A 24,020-nucleotide genomic window follows, 5' to 3' on the forward strand; every position below is an offset into this window, starting at 1 on the left:
ATAATTGTGTTACTATACATGCATGGTCACAGCGGTGTTACTATACATTCATGGTCACAGCTGTGTTACTAAACATGCATGGTCACAGCTGTGTTACTATACATGCATGGTCACATGGGTGTTACTATACATGCATGGTCACAGTGGTGTTACTATACATGCATGGTCACAGCTGTGTTACTAAACATGCATGGTCACAGCGGTGTTACATAACATGCATGGTCACAGTGGTGTTACTATACATGCATGGTCACATGGGTGTTTTACTATACATGCATGGTCACAGGGGTGTTACTAAACATGCATGGTCACAGCTGTGTTACTATACATGCATGGTCACATGGGTGTTACTATACATGCATGGTCACAGCTGTGTTACTATACATGCATGGTCACATGGGTGTTACTATACATGCATGGTCACAGTGGTGTTACTATACATGCATGGTCACAGCTGTGTTACTAAACATGCATGGTCACAGCGGTGTTACATAACATGCATGGTCACAGTGGTGTTACTATACATGCATGGTCACAGCAGTGTTACTATACATGCATGGTCACAGTGTTGTTACTATACATGCATGGTCACAGCAGTGTTACTATTCATGCATGGTCACAGCGGTGTTACATTACATGCATGGTCACAGTGGTGTTACTATAAATGCATGGTCACAGCGGTGTTACTATACATGCATGGTCACAGCTGTGTTACTAAACATGCATGGTCACAGCGGTGTTACATAACATGCATGGTCACAGTGGTGTTACTATACATGCATGGTCACAGCAGTGTTACTAAACATGCATGGTCACAGTGGTGTTACTATACATGCATGGTCACAGCAGTGTTACTATTCATGCATGGTCACAGCGGTGTTACATTACATGCATGGTCACAGTGGTGTTACTATAAATGCATGGTCACAGCGGTGTTACTATACATGCATGGTCACAGCTGTGTTACTATACATGCATGGTCACAGCGGTGTTACATTACATGCATGGTCATAGCGGTGTCACTATACATGCATGGTCACAGCTGTCTTACTATACATACATGGTCACAGGGGTGTTACTAGACAAGCATGGTCACAGCAGTGTTATTATACATGCATGGTCACAATGGTGTTACATTACATGCATGGTCACAATGGTGTTACATTACATGCATGGTTACAGCTGTGTTACCATACATACATGGTCACAGGGGTGTTACTATACATGCATGGTCACAATGGTGTTACTATACATGCATGGTCACTGGGGTGTTACTAGACAAGCATGGTCACAGCAGTGTTACTATACATGCATGGTCACAGCGGTGTTACTTTACATGCATGGTCACAGGGGTGTTACTATACATAGATATAGGAAGATGTGGTATGAGTGCCAATGAGACAACTCTCCATTCAAGTTACAATTTATAAAAGTAAACCATTATAGGTCAAGGTACGGCCTTCAACATGGAGCATTGGCTTACACTGAACAGCAAGCTATAATGGGCCCCAAAAAATAACTAGTGTTAAAACATTCAAACGGAAAAACCAACGGTCTAATACATATAAAAACGAGAAACGAGAAACACGTATGAACTACATAAACAGACGACAACTACTGTAATCAGACTCCTGACTTAGGACAGGTGCAAAAATTTGCAGTGGGATTAAACGTTTTAATGGTACCAAACCTTCTCCCTTTTCTGAAACAATAGTATAACATCGCAACATAGAAATGCATGGTCACAGCAGTGTTACATTACATGCATGGTCACAGCTATGTTACTAAACATGCATGGTCACAGCAGTGTTACATAACATGCATGGTCACAGTGGTGTTACTATACATGCATGGTCACAGTGGTGTTACTATACATGCATGGTCACAGCTGTGTTACTATACATGCATGGTCACAGCAGTGTTACTATACATGCATGGTCACAGCTGTGTTACTATACATGCATGGTCACAGTGGTGTTACTATACATGCATGGTCACAGCAGTGTTACATAACATGCATGGTCACAGTGGTGTTACTATACATGCATGGTCACAGTGGTGTTACTATACATGCATGGTCACAGCTGTGTTACTATACATGCATGGTCACAGCTGTGTTACTATACATGCATGGTCACAGCAGTGTTACTATACATGCATGGTCACAGTGGTGTTACTATACATGCATGGTCACAGTGGTGTTACTATACATGCATGGTCACAGTGGTGTTACTATACATGCATGGTCACTGTGGTGTTACTATACATGCATGGTCACTGTGGTGTTACTATACATGCATGGTCACAGCTATGTGACTATACATGCATGGTCACAGTGGTGTTACTATACATGCATGGTCACAGTGGTGTTACTATACATGCATGGTCACAGCAGTGTTACTATTCATGCATGGTCACAGTGGTGTTACTATACATGCATGGTCACAGTGGTGTTACTATACATGCATGGTCACAGCAGTGTTACTATACATGCATGGTCACAGCAGTGTTACTATACATGCATGGTCACAGCAGTCTTACTATACATGCATGGTCACAGTGGTGTTACTATACATGCATGGTCACAGTGGTGTTACTATACATGCATGGTCACAGCAGTGTTACTATTCATGCATGGTCACAGTGGTGTTACTATACATGCATGGTCACAGCAGTGTTACTATACATGCATGGTCACAGCAGTGTTACTATACATGCATGGTCACAGCTATGTTACTATACATGCATGGTCACAGCAGTGTTACTATACATGCATGGTCACAGCAGTCTTACTATACATGCATGGTCACAGTGGTGTTACTATACATGCATGGTCACAGCAGTGTTACTATACATGCATGGTCACAGCGGTGTTACATAACTTGCATGGTCACAGCTGTGTTACTACATATGCATGGTCACAGCTGTGTTACTATACATGCATGGTCACAGTGGTGTTACTAAATATGCATGGTCACAGCAGTGTTACTATACATGCATGGTCACAGCTATGTGACTATACATGCATGGTCACAGCTATGTTACTATACATGCATGGTCACAGCAGTGTTACTATACATGCATGGTCACAGCTATGTTACTATACATGCATGGTCACAGGGGTGTTACTAAACATGCATGGTCACAGCAGTGTTACTATACATGCATGGTCACAGCAGTGTTACTATACATGCATGGTCACAGCAGTGTTACTATACATGCATGGTCACAGCAGTGTTACTATACATGCATGGTCACAGCAGTGTTACTATACATGCATGGTCACAGCTATGTTACTATACATGCATGGTCACAGCAGTGTTACTATACATGCATGGTCACAGCAGTGTTACTATACATGCATGGTCACAGCAGTGTTACTATACATGCATGGTCACAGCTATGTTACTATACATGCATGGTCACAGCAGTGTTACTATACATGCATGGTCACAGTGGTGTTACTATACATGCATGGTCACAGTAGTGTTACTATTCATGCATGGTCACAGCTATGTTACTATACATGCATGGTCACAGCAGTGTTACTATACATGCATGGTCACAGCTGTGTTACTAAACATGCATGGTCACAGCGGTGTTACATAACATGCATGGTCACAGCTGTGTTACTATATATGCATGGTCACATGGGTGTTACTATACATGCATGGTCACAGCAGTGTTACTATACATGCATGGTCACAGCTGTGTTACTATACATGCATGGTCACAGTGGTGTTACTATACATGCATGGTCACAGCAGTGTTACTATACATGCATGGTCACAGCTATGTTACTATACATGCATGGTCACAGCTATGTTACTATACATGCATGGTCACAGCTATGTTACTATACATGCATGGTCACAGCAGTGTTACTATACATGCATGGTCACAGCTATGTTACTATACATGCATGGTCACAGTGGTGTTACTATACATGCATGGTCACAGCTATGTTACTATACATGCATGGTCACAGCAGTGTTACTATACATGCATGGTCACAGCAGTGTTACTATACATGCATGGTCACAGTGGTGTTACTATACATGCATGGTCACAGCTATGTTACTATACATGCATGGTCACAGCAGTGTTACTATACATGCATGGTCACAGCTATGTTACTATACATGCATGGTCACAGCTATGTTACTATACATGCATGGTCACAGTGGTGTTACTATACATGCATGGTCACATCGGTGTTACTTTACTTGCATGGTCACAGCAGTGTTACTATACATGCATGATCACAGTGGTGTTACTATACATGCATGGTCACAGCTATGTTACTATACATGCATGGTCACAGTGGTGTTACTATACATGCATGGTCACAGCTGTGTTACTATACATGCATGGTCACAGTGGTGTTACTATACATGCATGGTCACAGCAGTGTTACTATACATGCATGGTCACAGTGGTGTTACTATACATGCATGGTCACAGCAGTGTTACTATACATGCATGGTCACAGCTGTGTTACTATACATGCATGGTCACAGCAGTGGTCTCAGTCGCAAAGGAAAACCTTAATCACTAAAGTAACAATGTTTTGTCCCAACCATTCTTTATTTCAAAATATTTACCTCCAAATTTAAATTATTTCCTGTTTTAATGGGGAATAATGAGATGTTTGGACACTGTATCCCACTGGTTCTTTGATTTCAATGGCACCATAACATGTTTCATGAATGAAGAATGCAGATGTCAATGGAATTATTTGTCAGTTCTTTTATTAACATTTTTATTCTTTACAATTTTTAACTTTTGTTTTTTTTAAGTGAAAATTGAGTAAAAACTCAATTCATCCTGCTTCTGTTTCATCATTCTTTTTTTTTCTTCTTCTAAATTTCTTCATATGTGTTTTGCAGCATATAAATTGAACAAATAGACAATCAAAGTGGTACAAATTCATATTAGTTCTTGCAAATAAATGATCAGTTATTGTGTTGCTTGGTGTACTATATTTGTAAAAATAGCAATATAAATACATATTGTTGATGATTTTGCTATCACAACATTTCTTCATAATACATAGTTATAGCTTTATCTACATCCATTTGTGATCTCTCTATATAATATTTAGCTGCTTCTATATTGTCTGTAGCTGTCACAACTAGAAAGTCTGTTACTAAAGAATCAATGACTTCTTCTATAGGATCTATACAATCTACAATCAAATAAAACATTGCTTCAATGTGTATGTATTGATACAATGATATTATCATTCAACATCTGTATTGACGACTGGTTACAAAACAAGTACCCAGGCCTCAGAAAACATTGACCTCAAAAAAGTCTTGGGACTATTTTTTAAATGATTTTTTTTACTTATAGTTCCCCATGTATTCCTACATCAATAGCTGTCATTAATTTTGGCCCAATATTGTTATAAAAAATATTATATCAAATCCTCCAGTTACTTTAAAAGTCAATAAACTATATAACAGGTATTCAAATCTTTACAAAATTGATAGCCACTGGTGTTTGTTGTTTTTATACAGGTACCCATTGGCACAAGCATTTGTCTTATTTCTCAGCCTTCTTCTGTTGCAACTGACATATAATGAAAAAATATAATGCAGAAGTCTAGAACTGAACTTAAATCATTGTTTGTTTTTGTCAACAATAAAAAAAAATGGGTCAAAATATATGTCCTATGTCTAAAAATTCAATCTATAAATATACCCTGATTTATAACAAGTCAAAATAGCATCAAAATCTACTTTTTTTATGTCCGTTGTAATACATATATGCCAGATTTCATTCAAATACAAGATAAACTGAATTTGCTCTTATGATCTTCATATATAACTAGAGGTTCTCAAGAGCCTGTGTCGCTCACCTGTATCTACTGTGGATTTGGAAATCATGTAAAATAAGGTTAAAATCATATAGATACCCTAATAATGATTGAGGCCAAGTTTGGTTTAATTTGGCCCAGAAGTTAAATTAAAAGCAGAAGATTTTTGAAAAGATTTACAAAAATTACCAATAAATTGCAGAAAATAACTTTAAAGGACAATAACTCCAATAAGATGTCAATTGCCAATTGGTCATGTTAACTTATTTGTAGATCTTTCTTTGCTTCATATTTTTGCTGTTTACAGTATATCTCAATCTATAATGATATTCAAGATAATTAACAAAAAATAAAATATTTCCTTTCCTCCGCTCCAAAATTTATTTCACCCAGGGCCTGTATAATTCTGAAAATGCCTTTAAATGTTTTTATGGAACACCCTTCAAAAAAAATTTGGGCAGGGGTTCTCCTGACCCCGACTAACTTGCGGGGTCTGGGGGGCATTCACCCAATATAAGTATCCTCAAAGAAAAGATATAATAATGGTTTATAGAAAAAGTAACACTGAATAATTCTGAAAATGGAACATATCAAGGAGAAATTATTAGCACTCCCACTGAAAAAATTGCACCCCCTGGAAAAAAATTCAAGTCATCCCATTGTAGTCTTACAATAGTAACTGAAGACCCCTTATCATTATTTAAATTAGTTTTCAAGTTGTGACCATTTCAAATTGTTTTTTTACATTTTTCCCATAGACTTCTACAGTAAACCCCTATGTTCTATTTTTACCAATGGGGACCATCTTGATTGTAGGGCAGGGCCAGGGGCATTTTTCAATTAAAATACTCTAATAATAATTGTGGCTAAGTTTAATTCCATTTGGCCAAGTAGATTAAGAGGAGAAGATTTTTTGTAAAAGATTAAAAAAAATTACGAAAAATAGTGAAAAATTGACTTTAAAGGGCAATAACTCCTTAAGGGGTCAATTGACAATTTTGGTCATGTTAATTTGCTCTAAATGCTTTTGTTTCAGAAATATAAGCCAAAAAATGCATTTTACCTCTATGTTCAATTTTTAGCCATGGTGGTCATCTTGGTAGGTGGGCACGGTCATCAGATACATTTTTTAAACAACATACTCTAAGGATGATTTAGGCAAGTATGGTTTAACTTGGCCCAGTAATTTCAGGAGAAGATTTTTGGAAAAGATTACAATAATTTACAAAAAATTGTGAGAAATTGACTTTAAAGGGCAATAACTCCTTAAGGGGTCAATTGTTATTTTGGTCATGTTTACTTATTTGTAGATCTTACTTTGCTGAACATTTTTGCTGTTTACAGTTTATCTCTATCATTTATAATATTCAAGATAATAACCATAAACTGCAAAATTTCCTTAAAATTACCAATTTAGGGGTAGCAACCCAACAACAGGTTGTCTGATTCGTCTGAAAATTCCAGGGCAGATAGATCTTGACCTGATGAACATTTTGCTCTAAATGCTTTAGTTTCAGAGATATAAGCCAAAAACTGCATTTTACCCCTATGTTCTATTTTTAGCCATGGCGGCCATGATGATTGGTGGTGGGGGGGGGGGGGGGGGGGGGTCATCAGATACATTTTTTTTTAACAAGATACTATAAGGATGATTTAGGCCAAGTTTGGTTTAATTTGGCCCAGTGGTTTCAGAGGAGAACATCTTTTTAAAAGTTAACAACGACGACGACGGACGCCAAGTGATGAGAAAAGCTCACTTGACCCTTTGGGTCCGGTGAGCTAAAAATAAGATATGGTACTATGATTGCCAATGAGACAACTCTCCACCAAAGACCAAATCATATCAAAGTTAACAACTATAGGTCACCGTACAGCCTTCAACAATGAGCAAAACTAAACTGCACAGTAAGCCCAGAAATGAAAAATGTTAAACAATTTAAACAAGAAAACTTACGGCTTGTTTCATGTTCAGAACAATAAATGAAAAACAAATATGATATACAGTAACAAACGACAACCACTGAATTACAGGCTCCTGACTTGGGACAGGTACATACAGAATATGGCGGGGTTGAACATGTTTGCCTAAGCCAAACCCTCCCCCAAACATATGTTTATATTAATAGCCTGAATATTACACATTATTGTTACTAAAAGTTGAAAGGTCAAACTACATATGGTGATAAAAACTGTGTCAAGTCTATTCAAACTATATAAAATGAGGAATAATACATTTTTAATATATATGCAATAATTCATGAATTATTTAGCTTCCAAAACAAAAAACAAATGGTTATTTCTATACATATGAGCACATTATCTCCCTCTAAATAAAACACACATTAGCTTTGCTACAATCATATATAAAATACTGTAGGAGGCACTTTAGTCACACAGCCTTTACTTAAATTATATAAAAAAAAAATTCTTATTTATATATAAAGAAGACCTGCCAAAAAGTTATCAGCTTATCTGGTGATTCATAACTAGGCATATGAAGAAAATGAACTCATTTAATGTTTTAATTGTTTACAGTACTCAAATTCCAGATAACAACTTTTCTGCAACTGACAGAAATAGAAAGAAAACTAAACTATATTAGAAGGTAAGAGAAATATACTGGGGGATCAACAGTCCAAGTCAACATTTTTTGACATTTCTATATTGACAATATTTACCTTTATTTGATTGTACGCTATCAGTTTTCTCTTCATTTACCTCTATGGGTTCCTTGAAATCACCCTGAAATTATACAAACTAATAAATTTATTGTTGTTGCATTTGACTGGTGACTGGCTATAAGTTGTAAGGACAAAGCTGATGATTTGTTGGTGGGGATAGCATATAAATGTTGTTTTTAGGGGATGATGTCCTTTTAAAAAAAGAACTATCCCTCAAGATTTACCACTAGTATGTAGACTAACTCTGACAGAAAACTTAATCTTAATGGATATTTTATGTTACTTCACATTAAAACATAATGATATATTAATTTCCAAGGTAATTCAAAAAGTAAAAATCACTGCCCCCAAAAACAGAAAATACTATAAAATAGAAGCTTCTGTAAACAGAAACAATTTTGCAAACATTTTCTGGTACAAATTTTCATATGCCAATTCAAAGGTTAAATAAACTGTTTCAATAATAAGGTATCACAATACATACCTTTGAGTCATGACTTCCTTTATGAAGTTGTTGTAATCGAAGATATAGATCTCTGTCCCTTTTCTTCTTTTCCTAAAAATATGAAAAAATACAAATAATGATATCCAAAAATGATGTGCCCATAGAATTATGCAAATAGAAGGGGATGGACAAATAGTTGTATGAACCAGAACTACAATTTTCTAATGTCTCTTAATTAATCTGGCACTCATTTGTTAAGGAATGACTGTAATATTTTTTCTGTCTATGCAGAAATAACCTAAACAAGAGGCTCTCAAGAGCCTGAATCGCTCTCCTGTATTTCAGAAGAGAAGATTTTTAAATGTTAGCAAACTTGATGAACAAATTGTGTAAAATTGTCTTTAAAGGGTAATAACTCCTTAAGGGGTCAATTGACAATTTTGGTCAGATTAACTTTTTTGTAGATCTTACTTTGCTGAACATTATTGCAGCTTACAGTTTATATCTATCTATAATAATATTCAAGATAATAACAAATAAATGTGGATAGTGTCCACATGTGGACACAGATGATGCCCCCGCTTGCATATCATATAGTTATAAAGAGACTTAACTGAAGAATGATAAAAGTGACGCTACCCAAATTTGAAATTGATCTGAGTTTTGTGGTAATAAGCATTGTGTGTAAGTCTCATAACATTTGGTTGAGGCTAACTTAAGTAGAGAACAGAAACTAAAAATTCAGCAATTTTTCTATTTGTAAACACCCATAACTCTAGAACAGTTGTGTTTAAGTTTTACAACATTTGGTTGAGACAAACTAAAAAATTCAGCAATTTTTATGTTTATAAAGGGACATAACTCTAGAATGGTAAAAGTGTTGCCACCTACTTTTTATCTGTATTATGTAGTAATAAGCATTGTGTATAAGTTTCATAACATTTGGTTGAGGCAAACTCAAGTTAGAGAACTGAAACAAAAAATTGTACTTGATCCTTACTGAGTTTTGTGGTAATGAATATTGTGTATAGGTTTCATAATGTTTGGCTGGGGAAAACTTCAGTTACAGAATGGAAACTAAAAAAATTTGCAATCTTTCTATTTATAAAGGGGCATAACTCAATAATGGTTAAAGTGACACTACCCAAATTCAACTTGATCTGTGTTTTATCAGTGGAAGTCAAAATTAAACATTGCATTGTATAAAGCATTGATTGTAGTTGATCCAACTATAATCATGGTCAAAGGAAGATAACTCCAATTTTAAAAATATATTATATAAACTTGATATTTAGAAGAAAATAAAAATTTTGCAATTATTCCTTTTATAAAGGGGCATAACTCTAGATCGGTAAAAGTGACACCACCAAAATTCAAACTTGATCTGTGTTTTGTGGTAATAAGCATTGTGTATAAGTTTCATAACATTTGGTTGAGGCAAACTTAAGTTAGAGAACGGAAACTAAAAATTTTGCAATATTTCCTTTTATAAAGGGGCATAACTCTAGATCGGTAAAAGTGACACCACCAAAATTCAAACTTGATCTGTGTTTTGTGGTAATAAGCATTGTGTATAAGTTTCATAACATTTGGTTGAGGCAAACTTAAGTTAGAGAACGGAAACTAAAAATTTTGCAATATTTCCTTTTATAAAGGGGCATAACTCTAGATCGGTTAAAGTGACGCCACCAAAATTCAAACTTGATCTGTGTTTTGTGGTAATAAGCATTGTGTATAAGTTTCATAACATTTGGTTGAGGCAAACTCAAGTTAGAGAACGGAAACCAATTTCGGGACGTACAGCCGGACGTACGTACGTACAGACGGACAAGGGTAAAACTTAATGCCCCCTCCGCTACGGCGGGGGCATAAAAACTGCAAAATTTTGTTAAAACTATCAATTTGGTGGCAGAAACCCAACAATGGGGTGTTCGATTCGTCTGATAATAAGATCTTGACCAATTGAACAATATAACCCCATGTCAGATTTGCTCTAAAAGCTTTAGTTTTTGAGATATAAGCCAAAAACTGCATTTGACCCTTATGTTCTATTTTTAGCCATGGCGGCCATGTTTGTCAATGGATCAAAACTTCGGATATATATTATAAACAAGATACCCTAAGGAACATTTATTTAAAGTTTGAAGGTAATTGGCCTAGTAGTTTCAGAGGAGAAGATTTTTAAATGTTAGCAAACTTGATGAACAAATTGTGTAAAATTGTCTTTAAAGGGCAATAACTCCTTAAGGGGTCAATTGACAATTATGGTCTTATTAACTTTTTTGTAGATATTACTTTGCTGAACATTATTGTTGTTTACAATTTATATCTATCTATAATAATATTCAAGATAACAAAAAACTGCAAAATTTCCTTAAAACTACCAATTTAGTGGCAGCAACCCAACAATGGGTTGTTCGATTCGTCTGAAAATTTCAGGGCTGATAGATCTTGACCAATTGAACAATTGCACCCCTTGTCAGATATGCTCTAAAAGCTTTAGTTTTTAAGATATAAGCCAAAAACTGCATTTGACCCCTATGTTCTATTTTTAGCCATGGTGGCCATGTTTGTCTATGGATCAAAACTTCGGATACAATTTATAAACTAGATACCCTAAGGAACATTTAGTTAAAGTTTGAAGGTATTTGGCCCAGTAGTTTCAGAGGAGAAGATTTTTGAAATAGTTTATGACGACAGACGACCACGGACAACGACGGACGCCAAGTGATGGCATAAGCTCACATAGGGCCCTTCGGGCCCCGGTGAGTTAAAAATGTGGTAGCGTAGCGGATTATTTAAAAGTGTGCACCACATTTTTGAGGTTATTTCGAATAGACAGAAAAATGTTACAGTCATTCCTTAGAATTTAATTCTAAAATCCATTTTTAAGGCGTAAATCATGAAAAAGCGTTGATGACATCACGGTCACATGACAAAATTATGTCTATGAGCTGATAGACAAAAAACTTTCAGCCAATCAGAAGATTTGTTACATCCAAATTTAAATTTTTGCATATATTATTAAAAAGAAATTGACAAAATGGTCCAATATCAAAATTTATTACTTCAAATATATAAAATCATGTCATTGCATGATAAAGTTAACTTAAATCTAAACTTTCTGTATTTACTTCGTCTGGGGGAACATATTCTTCTCCTTTCTCTATACAACGTTTCCTTCTAATTGTCTCCCTTATTTCTTCTATCTTATCACCATGTGTATCATCTGTCACAGTCCCAGAATCTGGAAAAAAACAAAATTTGACTTTTGTAAAGACATTTTCAATAATCTGTATAAATTTGTCTGCATCTAATGATCATGTTAACCATCAAACTTAATAAAGTTCTATACCTGTGTAAAACTATTTGGATTCAATAAATTTAAGTGTTGTGATATTTAAAATCTGATATTGCAAGTCAATAATTCAACTCATTTGAATCTGTATTCATGCAACCTTTAATTTGACCATTAATGAAATGGGTTGCGCATGTGTTCAGTATGCGGTTTATTCATTAAAAGAAAAGTATTTCAATATTGAAAATTAAAACCAGGGAGCCACCAGGAATAAAAAAAATCTTTCTTATATTCTAATACAGGTAAAATGATGATATAATATATTTTTAATCTATAACATGAATCAAACAGACCTACAAAAATCATCATTATATGACTGCTCGTGTCTGATTGTTTATTTATATTTATATGCATGTTTATATCTGGTTAAGGGGGCTCGAGGGTATAAATCCATTTTTTTTAAATATAGGATTTTGCTATTTATTTATATAAATAAACTTTATCATATACATAATAGAAAAATAAAAAAAATAAAATAAGAAATTTGGTCACCGTTCATTTAAGCTCACAATCTGCCACCGAAAGAAGCATGCATTTTTGTTACTGTACTTTTTTTCTGTTGGACTAATAGGAGAAATAGAGGTAATATCGAAATAAAAAAAGAACTTAATTACAGAAATTGTTAAAATTTTACAATTGTTAGTTTAAGTACAGCTTATTTGAAAAAAATAGTAAAAAATATAGGTCACCGATGAATTAAAAAGATATTTCAATTTTAATGCAAAAAAAACGGCATATTTGCACCAAAGGGAGATAATTTGGATCTTGTTCAATGATATAAACATCTTAAAAGTCATCTGGGGCCAAAACGAATCGATTTTTTTTTGTTGATTTTTGTACCATATCATAAAGTTAGAACGAATTGTGTAATAAATAAAATTTGTAATCGAAAAACAAATGTTTGAAATTTTGCTGAAATTTTTGTACCCGCGAGCCTCCTTAAATGACCAACGGCATTCTCTGAAGGTAATCTAGATGGATAATTAGATGACGTCTAGTCTGCTGATATATTATAATGAGTCCATGCATTGTTAATTGTTTCTTTTGTACTTTTTTGTAATTTGAATATACGTTTCAGTATGTTATAAATCAAATATGAGAATTTGGGTCAAAATAGTGAACATAAATTTGACAGCTAATGCCTCTTTAATTATCAACAGTGGCAATCTTTGGTGGTACATGTCATTGCTTCCTTTTATTTATAAAGCTGGTTTGCAAGTTTCATTTGACATAATGAGGGAAAAAAATTGGGAATGTGTCCATGGGATACAGATGATGCCCTCGCTTGCATATAACATTATAAAATTCAGCAGTTTTTCCATTTGTAAAGGGACATAACTCTAGAACGGTATAAGTGATGCCACCAAAATTCAAACTTGATGTGTATTTTGTGGTTATAAGCATTGTGTATAAGTTTCATAACATTTGGTTGAGGCAAACTTAAGTGAGAGAACGGAAACGAAAAATTTTGCAATTTTTACATTTGTAAAGGGGTGTAACTCTTGAAAGGTAAAAGTGACACCACCCAAATTCAAACTTGATCTGTGTTTTGTGGTAATAAGCATTGTGTATAAGTTTCATAACATTTGGTAGAGGTAAACTAAAGTTAGAGAATGGAAACCAATTTTGGGACTTACAGACTTACAGACGTACAGACGTATGGACAAGGGTAAAAATTAATGCCCCCTCCGCTACTGGTCAAGTTCTGATGAAACATCAGTTACATATGGCTGTTCCATATAAGCAAGAAATTTTGCAATTGACCAGGCTGGCCTGACTGAAGCAATGTTTTCATGTTAAAATCCTATAAATTTAAATTGTAAGATATTCTTGTTCACATTTGTTCTGTGTATATGCTCTAAAACAGTGATATATTAACTGTAATGTTAGACTTACTGCAGTTGAAAGGACTAGGTAAACGTGTTCTCAGTTCTTGGTCTCCTCTTGGATCTAGTTGAAATGATATAATATACTCTATCATAGCTCTCCTATTCTCATATACTACAAACTCATTGTAGTCTCTAGGGCATCCCTGTAATATATAAATCATTGTTTTTGTGTCCATTTTTTATCATATTTTTCTGCATTTTCACAAAATCTTTTCACATGAAAGAGTCTAAAAATAACTATCATTTTGTAAATAAAAAAACAGGAATCAATGGTATTTTTTTTTATACATATAAATCAAAAATAAGCAAATACCCCGGTAGTTATTTTTAAAGAACAAAATGGCTTTAATAATTCATATGTAAGAGGTACACAAAGGATTTCTTACCATCACAGAATCATAAAACCTCCATCCTGCCTCTACATTAGGTTTCTCTGGCTCCCTCTGTAAACTTGTATCATATTCTCCTTTTGGAAAATGCTGTTAAAACAATACAAAAATGATGAGACATACATCTATGGTGCCCTCTTGGTTTTAATGAGACATGCATGTGTATTGCCCTCTTGGTTTTATTGAGACATGCATGTATGTTGCCCTCTCGGTTTTATTGTGTCTTAGGGTTGCTGTCTCACTGATGTTATCTCAAATCTCCCTTCATTAATGGGTCATGTGATAATGGAAATGATAATATACTCAACAACACATGAATGTATCACTCCTTTCTGGTGTATGGTTTTTACAATTTCCTGGATGTAATCAGTAAAAAACGTATTAAGCATCTTTTTGAAATAAATTGGTTCTAAAAAATGATTTTTGTAGTTTGAGATTAGTCATTTTCTAGGAAGGTTGATCAAATGCCAAGAAACTGATTAGCAAACTGACTTTTACATCCATTAAAAAAAATTTTGTTTTTTTCTTTTTTTTTGATAAACATATGCATGTAAAATACATTAATTATTAAAAATTTGGTGGTGCACTTCTTTTTTCTCCAAGGTACAATGGTGTTATAAGGTCCAGGAAAGAACAAAACTCTTCACTAACCTTAGATTCTTTAAGAATATCTCTACACTTACCTTAGATTCCTAAAGGATATCTTTACACTAACCTTAGATTCACCAAGGATATATCTACACTAACCTGAAATTCCTAAAGGATATCTCTACACTAACCTTAAATTCCTCAAGGATATTTCTTCACTAACCTAAGATTCCTAAAGGATATTTTTACACTAACCCTTAAATTGCTTAAGGATTTCTCTACATGCAAAAAATTACACTAACCTGAGATTCCTCAAGGATCTTTCTACACTAACCTGCAATTCCTCAAGGATATTTCTACACTAACCTGAGATTCCTCAAGGACATCTTTACACTAACCTTAGATTGCTCAAGGATATCTCTACACTAAAATCACATTCCTCAGGGATTTTTCTACAATTACCTTAGATTCCTCAAGGATATGTATTCACTTCTCTAAAATTCTTCATTTCTATCTTTACATTTACCTTTGATTCTCCAAAGATATATCTACACTAAACTTAGATTTTCCAAAGATATCTCTACACTTAACTTAGATTTTCCAAAAATATCTCTACACTTTTAAAAGTAAGATTCATCAAGATATCTCTACAATTACGTAGATTAACCAAGGATATCTGTAAACTAACCTTAGGTTCTCCTAGAATAACTCTACACTTGAGTATGTATGACTCTTCTAAATATTGACTGTCTTTTGCATAGTGAATACATTTCAAAGGATTGTCACTAAAAATAACAAAAATAACAAAAAATTAAACAACAAACTACCAATTGCAAAAAAAAGGAACCAGCATCTATGTTTTCACAAATATGTCTTTTATACTCTCTCCTGTTGCAGTATTTTGTCAAGTAAAAGTCTACAAATGCAGTAAAAGAGAAAAAAATATCCAGTAAAAGCAGGAAATTATATTTCATTAAAAAAGTACTTGAATGACTGTTTATGTTAGTAAGTGCAGATGAAAATGAAGATATAAATTTCTCATCAAATAACATTCTTTATAGAGAAGTAATGTGTCATTTCTTATACTAGATTAAAATTATTAAACAATTCAGGAATCGACATTAACTTTTATACCAACTTGTCCAGTTAGGCAAGTGCCCTATTACTTTTACTTGTCCGAAAGTGAAATCTACATGCCCAAACTTTGACCAATACCATCAAACTCCTTTTTCCAAGACTCAATGAACACTTGTGGCTTCCTTTATTGTTCATATAAGACTCAATGAACACTTGTGGCTTCCTTTATTGTTCATACAAGACTCAATGAACACTTGTGGCTTCCTTTATTGTTCATACAAGACTCAATGAACATCTGTGGCTTCCTTTATTGTTCATACAAGACTCAATGAACACTTGTGGCTTCCTTTATTGTTCATACAAGACTCAATGAACACTTGTGGCTTCCTTTATTGTTCATATAAGACTCAATGAACACTTGTGGCTTCCTTTTTTGTTCATATTTAGCTTTTGACTCGGACTGGGAGTCAGATTTCCTTTTTTGAGGAATTCCAGTGAAAAAACTTGCCAGTGTTGATTGTTGTGCCATGATGGCATCAACTAGACTTGACCACTGAGATACTATGAGGCATATATGAGCCGAAGAGGGAGGGAAAAGATCGACGAATATACGGGAATTGGATCATTTACATAGAGATACTTATTTCATAATAATTTATCTAAGAAATGCCATTTCAAAAAACCCTTCTTGATAAACTGACAACAACTGACAAATTTGTTAAAGTTTAATTTCATTTTCTCTTTCAAGCTTTTACATTTTTCCATCTTAGGGAAAATACACATCCAATGTCAAATTCTAGACCTCCTTTTTCCATTGGTTGGTGGGAATAACATGTGCGTCGGAAACGCCCGAGTGGTGTCCCTATTAATAACAATAATGACGAAGCAACGCCGCGGCCGCCTGATTGGCCAATATTTTTAAACATGATCTATTATTGTAAAATGGGGAAATTCAGTGCAAACAAATGACGAAATATACGCATTGAAGGGGGGTTAAGACCACTTTACTCGACCATGCGGTGTTATCACTGAGTAATCTATGGACAAAACAACAGACACTATTGATTTTGTGAAATCTTAATCATATAACACTTTTTTTCACTTGCCCGATCGGACAACCAAGATGATGTTTTTACTTGTCCGAATACGGCATTAACTTGCCCCGGACAATCAGACAACTGTAAGTGTCGGATCCTGCAATTATATCTCTTGACCAAGGCCTGTCCTTTTCCATTTATCAAGACTATCTTTAATTGCCCAATTGGATGTAAAATTTCTATATAAGTTAAAACATACAAACCTAAAGTATATTCCTTTTCCAAAGAAACCCATTCTACTCAGCCTTTGATCTAATCCTTCTTCACAAATACGCGACTTGTCAACTTTTGTACCATGGTATAAATATTTAATGTTCATGTTAAACCCTGAAAACAAATATCTAGTCTTATAGATAAAGAGAAATTGATCTACATGGAAAATAGCAGAAATAGATAAATTTTCCTGGTCATGAGTTATTCCCCCTTTCAAAATCGAAATTTCTGAATTATTTATTAACCCTTTCACTGATAGCTGCCCTGACAGAAGTTACTCTGAGACGATGGCTTCCCTGGCTTTTGTGACACAAGTGGGAGAACTTCATATTAAATATCGATAAAAACTTATGTGTAGTTATTTATGTCTTTATTTTATTCACTTACACCATGGACACAGTTTTGTTTATGTTTAATAAATTTTTTGTCAGAAAAAAATCAAATCTGCTAATTTTCAGTATTGAAATACATAAAATTCAAGAAATAGGTCTTTTGGACCAAAAATCATAAATTTTTAACAAAAAAGTTTGAAAATTTTTACAAGATTGCATGGTCATTGGTTATTACAAATTCCAGTAAAATCTGTAAATTTCAGTTGATTTTGACACGGTTTTCAACAAACCGAAGCGCCGTGTTTATACTTTCATCCATGCAATAACAAAGAAAGATAACGTCTTCACAATATTTTTCAGTAGGAAATATAAAAGAGGTATGCCAATCCCGGTAAAAGGGGACTATCGCCAGCTGTCTAAAGCGTGAATCCCAGTAAACCGGGATTTGTCAGCGAAAGGGTTAAACTAGAGTGCACACGCAGAGATGTCTCACCTGCTTTATTCCATACATCAAATATAGTTGACCTATGGCTTATGGTAATTGAAAAACAGACCAAAACACAGAAACTTAACATTGAACAATGAACCATGAAAATGAGTCAAGGTCAGATGATACCTGTCAGACAGACATGTACCCCTTATAATCATTCCATACACCAAATATAGTTGACCTATATTACTTATATAGTATTTGGAAAACAGACCAAAACACAAAAACTTAACATTGACCAATGAACCATGAAAATGAGGTCAAGGTCAGATGAAACCTGCCAGATTGACATTGTACCCATTACAATCATTCCATACACCACATATAGTATATGAGAAACGGATCTAATCACGTAACTTTAACCTTGATCACTGAACCATGAAATGAGGTTGAGGTCAGGTGACCTGTCTAACAGACATATGCATGTAGATGTTGCCAAATATAGATATAAAGTTATGAAGCATCCAGGTTTTCTACCTTCAGAAAAATAAAACTAAATATACAAATAGTTCACACAGCCGCTGCTGCTGCCACTGAATAGTAATCCCCATGTCTTGCATACTGCAACTTTCAAAAACAGTGTTCACTATGAAATATGCATTCACATTCTTGATGTACTGTGACTTTCAGTTTGTAATAACAAATTACTTACCTAACTGTCGATGCTTTTTGATATGTTCCGTTTCAGATTTAAATCTGTCAAGAAGATGAATATTTTCTAAACGTTCTATTTTAGTTATCTGAATGCCAACACTTTTCATTTCATCACAAATGTAGTCATATTCTTTTTCTCCAGGGTTTAATGTCACTATATCATAAATACTTTGTTTACAATTACTTGTCCAATTAACAGGGATTCCATTTTCATTATACGGAAAAGGATTTAATGGTTGTGAATGCTTTGCATTACTTGTTGAACATAAATTTCCATCATGTAATGTTGCAAATTCATCAATTTTCTCTTTTGATGTGACTTCAGAATTATCTGGTAACCTATTTGTTTTCCTTAGTCTCTGGTATTCTTGATGTGATATTGTCTCTCTTTGTAATAACTCTTCAAGTTCTTCAGCTACCCTATCTGGACAAGTTTCTACTTCTGATGTACACTTTAAGGAATCATTAACAATATCTGTTTCTGAAGTTTTAAATCTGTCTTTACGTCTCATTTTTCTTTAATTTCTCTTTATCTGTTTTGTCTAGTTCAACCCCATAACATGTTTATCTGTAAAACCAAGCTTTTCTTCTACAAAGGAAAATGTTCTTTTAGTGAAATCTTTAAATTTATTTTATACAATGCAGAGGCTGGTTTAGAGGGGGCAGTCATGACAACATTATATGCAGTCTTGACAACATTATATGAAGTGGTCACAACATTATATGCAGTGGTCACAACATTATATGCAGTCGTGACAACATTATATGCAGTTGTCAGAACATTATATGCAGTGGTTACAACATTATATGTAGTGGTCACAACATTAGATGCAGTTGTGACAACATTATATGCAGTTGTCGGAACATTATAAGCAGTGGTCACAACATTATATGCAGTTGTGACAACATTATAAGCAGTTGTCGGAACATTATATGCAGTTGTCGGAACATTATATGCAGTGGTCACAACATTATACATGTTTTGTTGATGAAGTTGGTGATAAGTGATAGTGATGGTAGTTGATGATAGTGATGGTGGTGGTTCAAATTCGGTAAACTTCTGATATTTTATCGGAAATTGCCGAATCTGGTCATAATTGATAATGGCCCGCAATCAAAATGAAACAGCTATTGAAGTCATGTAATTTAGGCAATTCGATTGAAAACTTTATCAGAGAAACTATAACACCTGCTTCTATCTGCAAATTGGACAGACATAATTTCATAGATTTTGGGGAGTTCTTTCAAAGGAAAGGATGAAACTTAGAGTTGAATGCAATTCATTATAGTTCTATTTGTCTTAAGAGATACGCATGGCATAATGTAATTCAAAATAATGAACAATTTTATTTATTTATAAATGAAATGCACATTTTACATCCCTGAGGACTTGGTATAATTATGAAACATAGAATGGCATATATGCATGCGTCTACTATATGCTTCAAGTTTATTTCTTACTGAACAACAATAGCTAGGTGCCACTTTATAGTCGATATGCAGTTTGAATTGCATAAGCACATTTTGAATAAAAAAGTCAGCTGTCTTTATATAAGACTTAGCTAAACCCCATATTTCCGCTTATATATGTCATGATAGAGCCATTATTTGGCTTCGATTTTCAGAATTATGCATTTTTACATGATTTAGTATATAACAGACATAAATAATGCAGTTTAAAGCATTTTATTGTAGGTGTTTGTCATAACGTAAAGCAGTTTGTCTTCTAAATATTAGCAGCAGCCTTATCAAAAGAAATATATAATCATATTTTACAGCTTCAGATGAACATATTTTTTTGGTTATATTTGATGCTCATATCAAAATATAAACTTTTATTAGAAAAGTTTACCCTATTCAAGACCCAGTTTAATATTTTTATTCATAGTTCATCTCTTTATCATTCATTCGCCAAACAGAGTTTAGGAGTGGACATAGCGTTTACTCTGTTTGTTCAGCCATCTGTCACGGTCATGTTTTGCATTTAATAGATATAAGAAGAAGTGGTATGAGTGCCAATGAGACATCTCTCTATCCAAGTCACAATTTGTAAAAGTAAACCATTATAGGTCAAAGTCTAGATCGAAACAAACTGAGAGTCAAAGAGGAATTAGTGACTTTTAGTAAGCACATCTTGGATATAGTAACAGATGTCCTTGAAAAAAAAGGTCACCTGTACCTACATTTTACACATATTTAATTCTGGTTAAGTTATGCATTAAGATACAGAATCTAAGCAACTACAAGTCATAAAGGAATGATATCTTTTCAGAGCGCACTTCTTGGATAATAGCAAAGTACCTTGAAATAAATTGCTTCGTAGAGCGCAGCTGGATACAGCCGTAGCTGGATACAACTGCAGAGGTCCAACCATGAACAGTTGGGGCGAAAATGGACACAATATTCACGCTTGATACAGGTCTGAAATTGGATTGTAATTAAATATTTGACACATAATAGGTTTCTGACACAGAATAACTGTAGTCAAAGAACTTAGAATTGGTTGTATGATTAGAATTTGTATTCAATTTTTTGCTATAAAAAAAAAAATCTTTCCCTCAAGATACATGTATGGTCATAATCTCAATTCAAATTTCCAATGGAGTTTGCAACCCATTTAAATACATCATAAGAGTTTTAAAATAGAAAATGACATACATAATCATGGCTAAAATCAATATTCCTTAATCAGCATTTTTAAATAGTAACTTCTAAAAATAAATTGACAGCTAATCACCTCAAGACAATACAACATTTCTTTATACATAATTTAAAAGCCATGTAAGGGAGGTAGTCCAAACATAACATTGTAGTGTAAGGGAGGTAATCCAAACATAACATTGTACTTTTTTCTAATTTTCCAATATTCAGAAAACCCTTGTTTTTCCCCCTTTTTTGCCCCTAATTCCTAAACGGTTTGAGCCATAACCCCTCAAAGCCAATCCTAACCATCCCTTTGTGGTATGGAAACTTGTGGTATAATTTCAGAGAGATCCATACACCGTTCCACAAGTTATTGTCTGGAAACTAGAAAAATGCTTATAAAATTGTTTGCGGTCATATAAAAAATTTGTATTTTTATGATTTGACATTATGCAAAATATAAAGCTAAATATATATAGATATGCACAAAATTGTCACTGTAGATATCATCAGATGACATATTCACTGGAAAAAGTAAAATCTATGGAAACGTAGCCATGCGATGTTCACAAAAAGCCATCTTTTAAAAATTAGCAAATAAAACATGTTACAAGCATCCATTTCTTAAAAAATAAAAAGTAAGCATGGACTAATGTCACATTGTTTTAAATATTTGAAGAAATAAAACAAAACATCTGTTATTTGATTCCAAAACAAGCCATTAATATTTAAATATTTCTATGTTTTTATCATGATTTTTCAGAAACATGTATTTTATTTCATATTTACCATATACATATCTGAATAAGTTTATAAAAACTTAATAATACCATTAATATTTATCATGTTTTTATGAAAAGTAGGGCGAACGAACCCAGGGTGAATGGACTCTATGGGCGAACAGACTCAGGGCGAACGGACCCAGGGTGAACATGTATTCAGGGCGAACTGATCCAATACCTGACTGGCATTAAAGAGGAGGGGTCTGTATACAATTCCAATTATTGCTCCACCCTTTGTGTTTGATTGTTCTTTGATTATGACAGTTGTCAATCAGACTGATATTGTACCAATACTCTTACTTAATCAAAAAGACAAAACCAGCCAGTAAATTAAAAAAAGTAAAGACTATTATTCTTGAAAAAATACTCTTTAATTAAGATGTAACCAAATTTTTTACAGTTCATTTCTGCATATGTACACAGACATGAGAACAATTTGGAACTATGTCAGTGTGTATAGATTTAGTTACTGATTTAGTAGCAAATCTGTCTTCTTTCTGTTTGAGAGGCGGGTGCCTTAGGAAAGAATTGGAACAATTCCAATCTTTCCACAAACCACTTTTATCGTTAATAATTGACTGAAAATGATTCATAATATTACTGAGACATAGTCTGTTAAAGAGCTCACCAGAGCTCATGTTTTCTATGTATTTGTGTACATATTTGCAGAATTTAAATAAAATTTACTTACTTACTTACTTACATATAATACATGTACATGTATTATATATCTCTCATTCATAATAATAAAATAATACATTATAACAATATTTTAGAAATAAGTGCCTGTGATAGCTTCCATTAATCTTTACCACACTTGTTCACAACTATAATCAATCCTTCTAAAGGACCCTTCAACACTATTATACTTGTTTTACCCGTAAATCTAAACCTAGTTCTGGTGTCAACTTTGTTTGGTCGTGTTTACATCCGGTTTCACTTTCGTTTTCATTCGTGGACTCGACACAACTAGGTCTCGACCCTTCTTCGTTTTTGCAAGTAGGTAAGAAGACTCCCAGTGTCTACTTCGCAAATAATACAGGATGGTTGAGTTATAGATTATAGGTGCTGATTCTGTTCAAAATTTTATCTACTTTACAGTTTTACCTTTATTTTAAATTGTCTTTGTACTATAATTTTCCATTTGGTCCACAGGCACTTGCCTCAGAAATTTTTTTCCTATATACCTTAATATAACACGTTATATTAAGGTATATAGGGGAAAAAAATTCTGAGACAAGTGCCTGTGATTTGGTCGTATGACTCTTAGCATGGTTCGGTATATGTGCATCCAGCATTCGGGTTTTTGGCTTTTGGCTTTTCTTATGCTGTTGGGTCCAGAGATGCGATTCGGACATATGAGGTGTTTATAGTGTTGTTATCATTTTGTATACCCTTGTATTTATATTATTTTATCAGGAAAGTGTATTTGTCATTATGGTTTACTATACTTACTGAATTGTCAACTACAAAAACTTCTTTTGTTGGCGTCTTTGTTTGATTTAATCAAGTTGTAAGTATTTGGCTGATGGATTCCAGTTATGGCCATGTTAACCAAGTA

The 24,020-nt window shown here is 34.0% G+C and overlaps 1 protein-coding gene across 2 annotated transcripts; it reads right to left on the bottom strand.

Annotated features, from left to right (window-relative positions):
- Positions 1 to 4,568: 4,568 nt before the first annotated feature.
- Positions 4,569 to 23,392, bottom strand: LOC127731000 (uncharacterized). 2 transcript variants are annotated; one of them, XM_052239710.1, is made up of 10 exons: positions 23,338 to 23,392; positions 19,033 to 19,623; positions 17,549 to 17,672; positions 15,860 to 15,956; positions 14,581 to 14,673; positions 14,202 to 14,337; positions 12,082 to 12,194; positions 8,987 to 9,058; positions 8,500 to 8,563; positions 4,569 to 5,188 (listed from the first exon to the last, which is right to left on the bottom strand). In XM_052239710.1, the coding sequence occupies exons 2-10, from the start codon at positions 19,544 to 19,546 to the stop codon at positions 5,031 to 5,033; spliced, it is 1,371 nt and encodes a 456-aa protein (XP_052095670.1). In that variant the 5' UTR covers positions 19,547 to 19,623; positions 23,338 to 23,392; the 3' UTR covers positions 4,569 to 5,030. The 2 variants fall into 2 exon arrangements, with proteins under 2 accessions (XP_052095670.1, XP_052095669.1); XM_052239709.1 differs by having other exon boundaries at positions 23,272 to 23,373.
- Positions 23,393 to 24,020: the final 628 nt, after the last annotated feature.

This window comes from Mytilus californianus, unplaced genomic scaffold, assembly GCF_021869535.1.
Source record: "Mytilus californianus isolate M0D057914Y unplaced genomic scaffold, xbMytCali1.0.p SCAF_2, whole genome shotgun sequence".
In the NCBI taxonomy this organism is placed as follows: domain Eukaryota; kingdom Metazoa; phylum Mollusca; class Bivalvia; order Mytilida; family Mytilidae; genus Mytilus; species Mytilus californianus.

Coding starts and splice junctions, on each gene's coding strand:
- LOC127731000 (XM_052239710.1), bottom strand. CDS start 19,546: ATGAGACGTAAAGACAGATTTAAAACTTCAGAAACAGATATTGTTAAT. Junction 12,195..14,201: donor ACCTAGTCCTTTCAACTGCA/GTAAGTCTAACA, acceptor GTTTTTTTCCAG/ATTCTGGGACTGTGACAGAT. Junction 5,189..8,499: donor TAGCGTACAATCAAATAAAG/GTAAATATTGTC, acceptor ATTTGATTGTAG/ATTGTATAGATCCTATAGAA.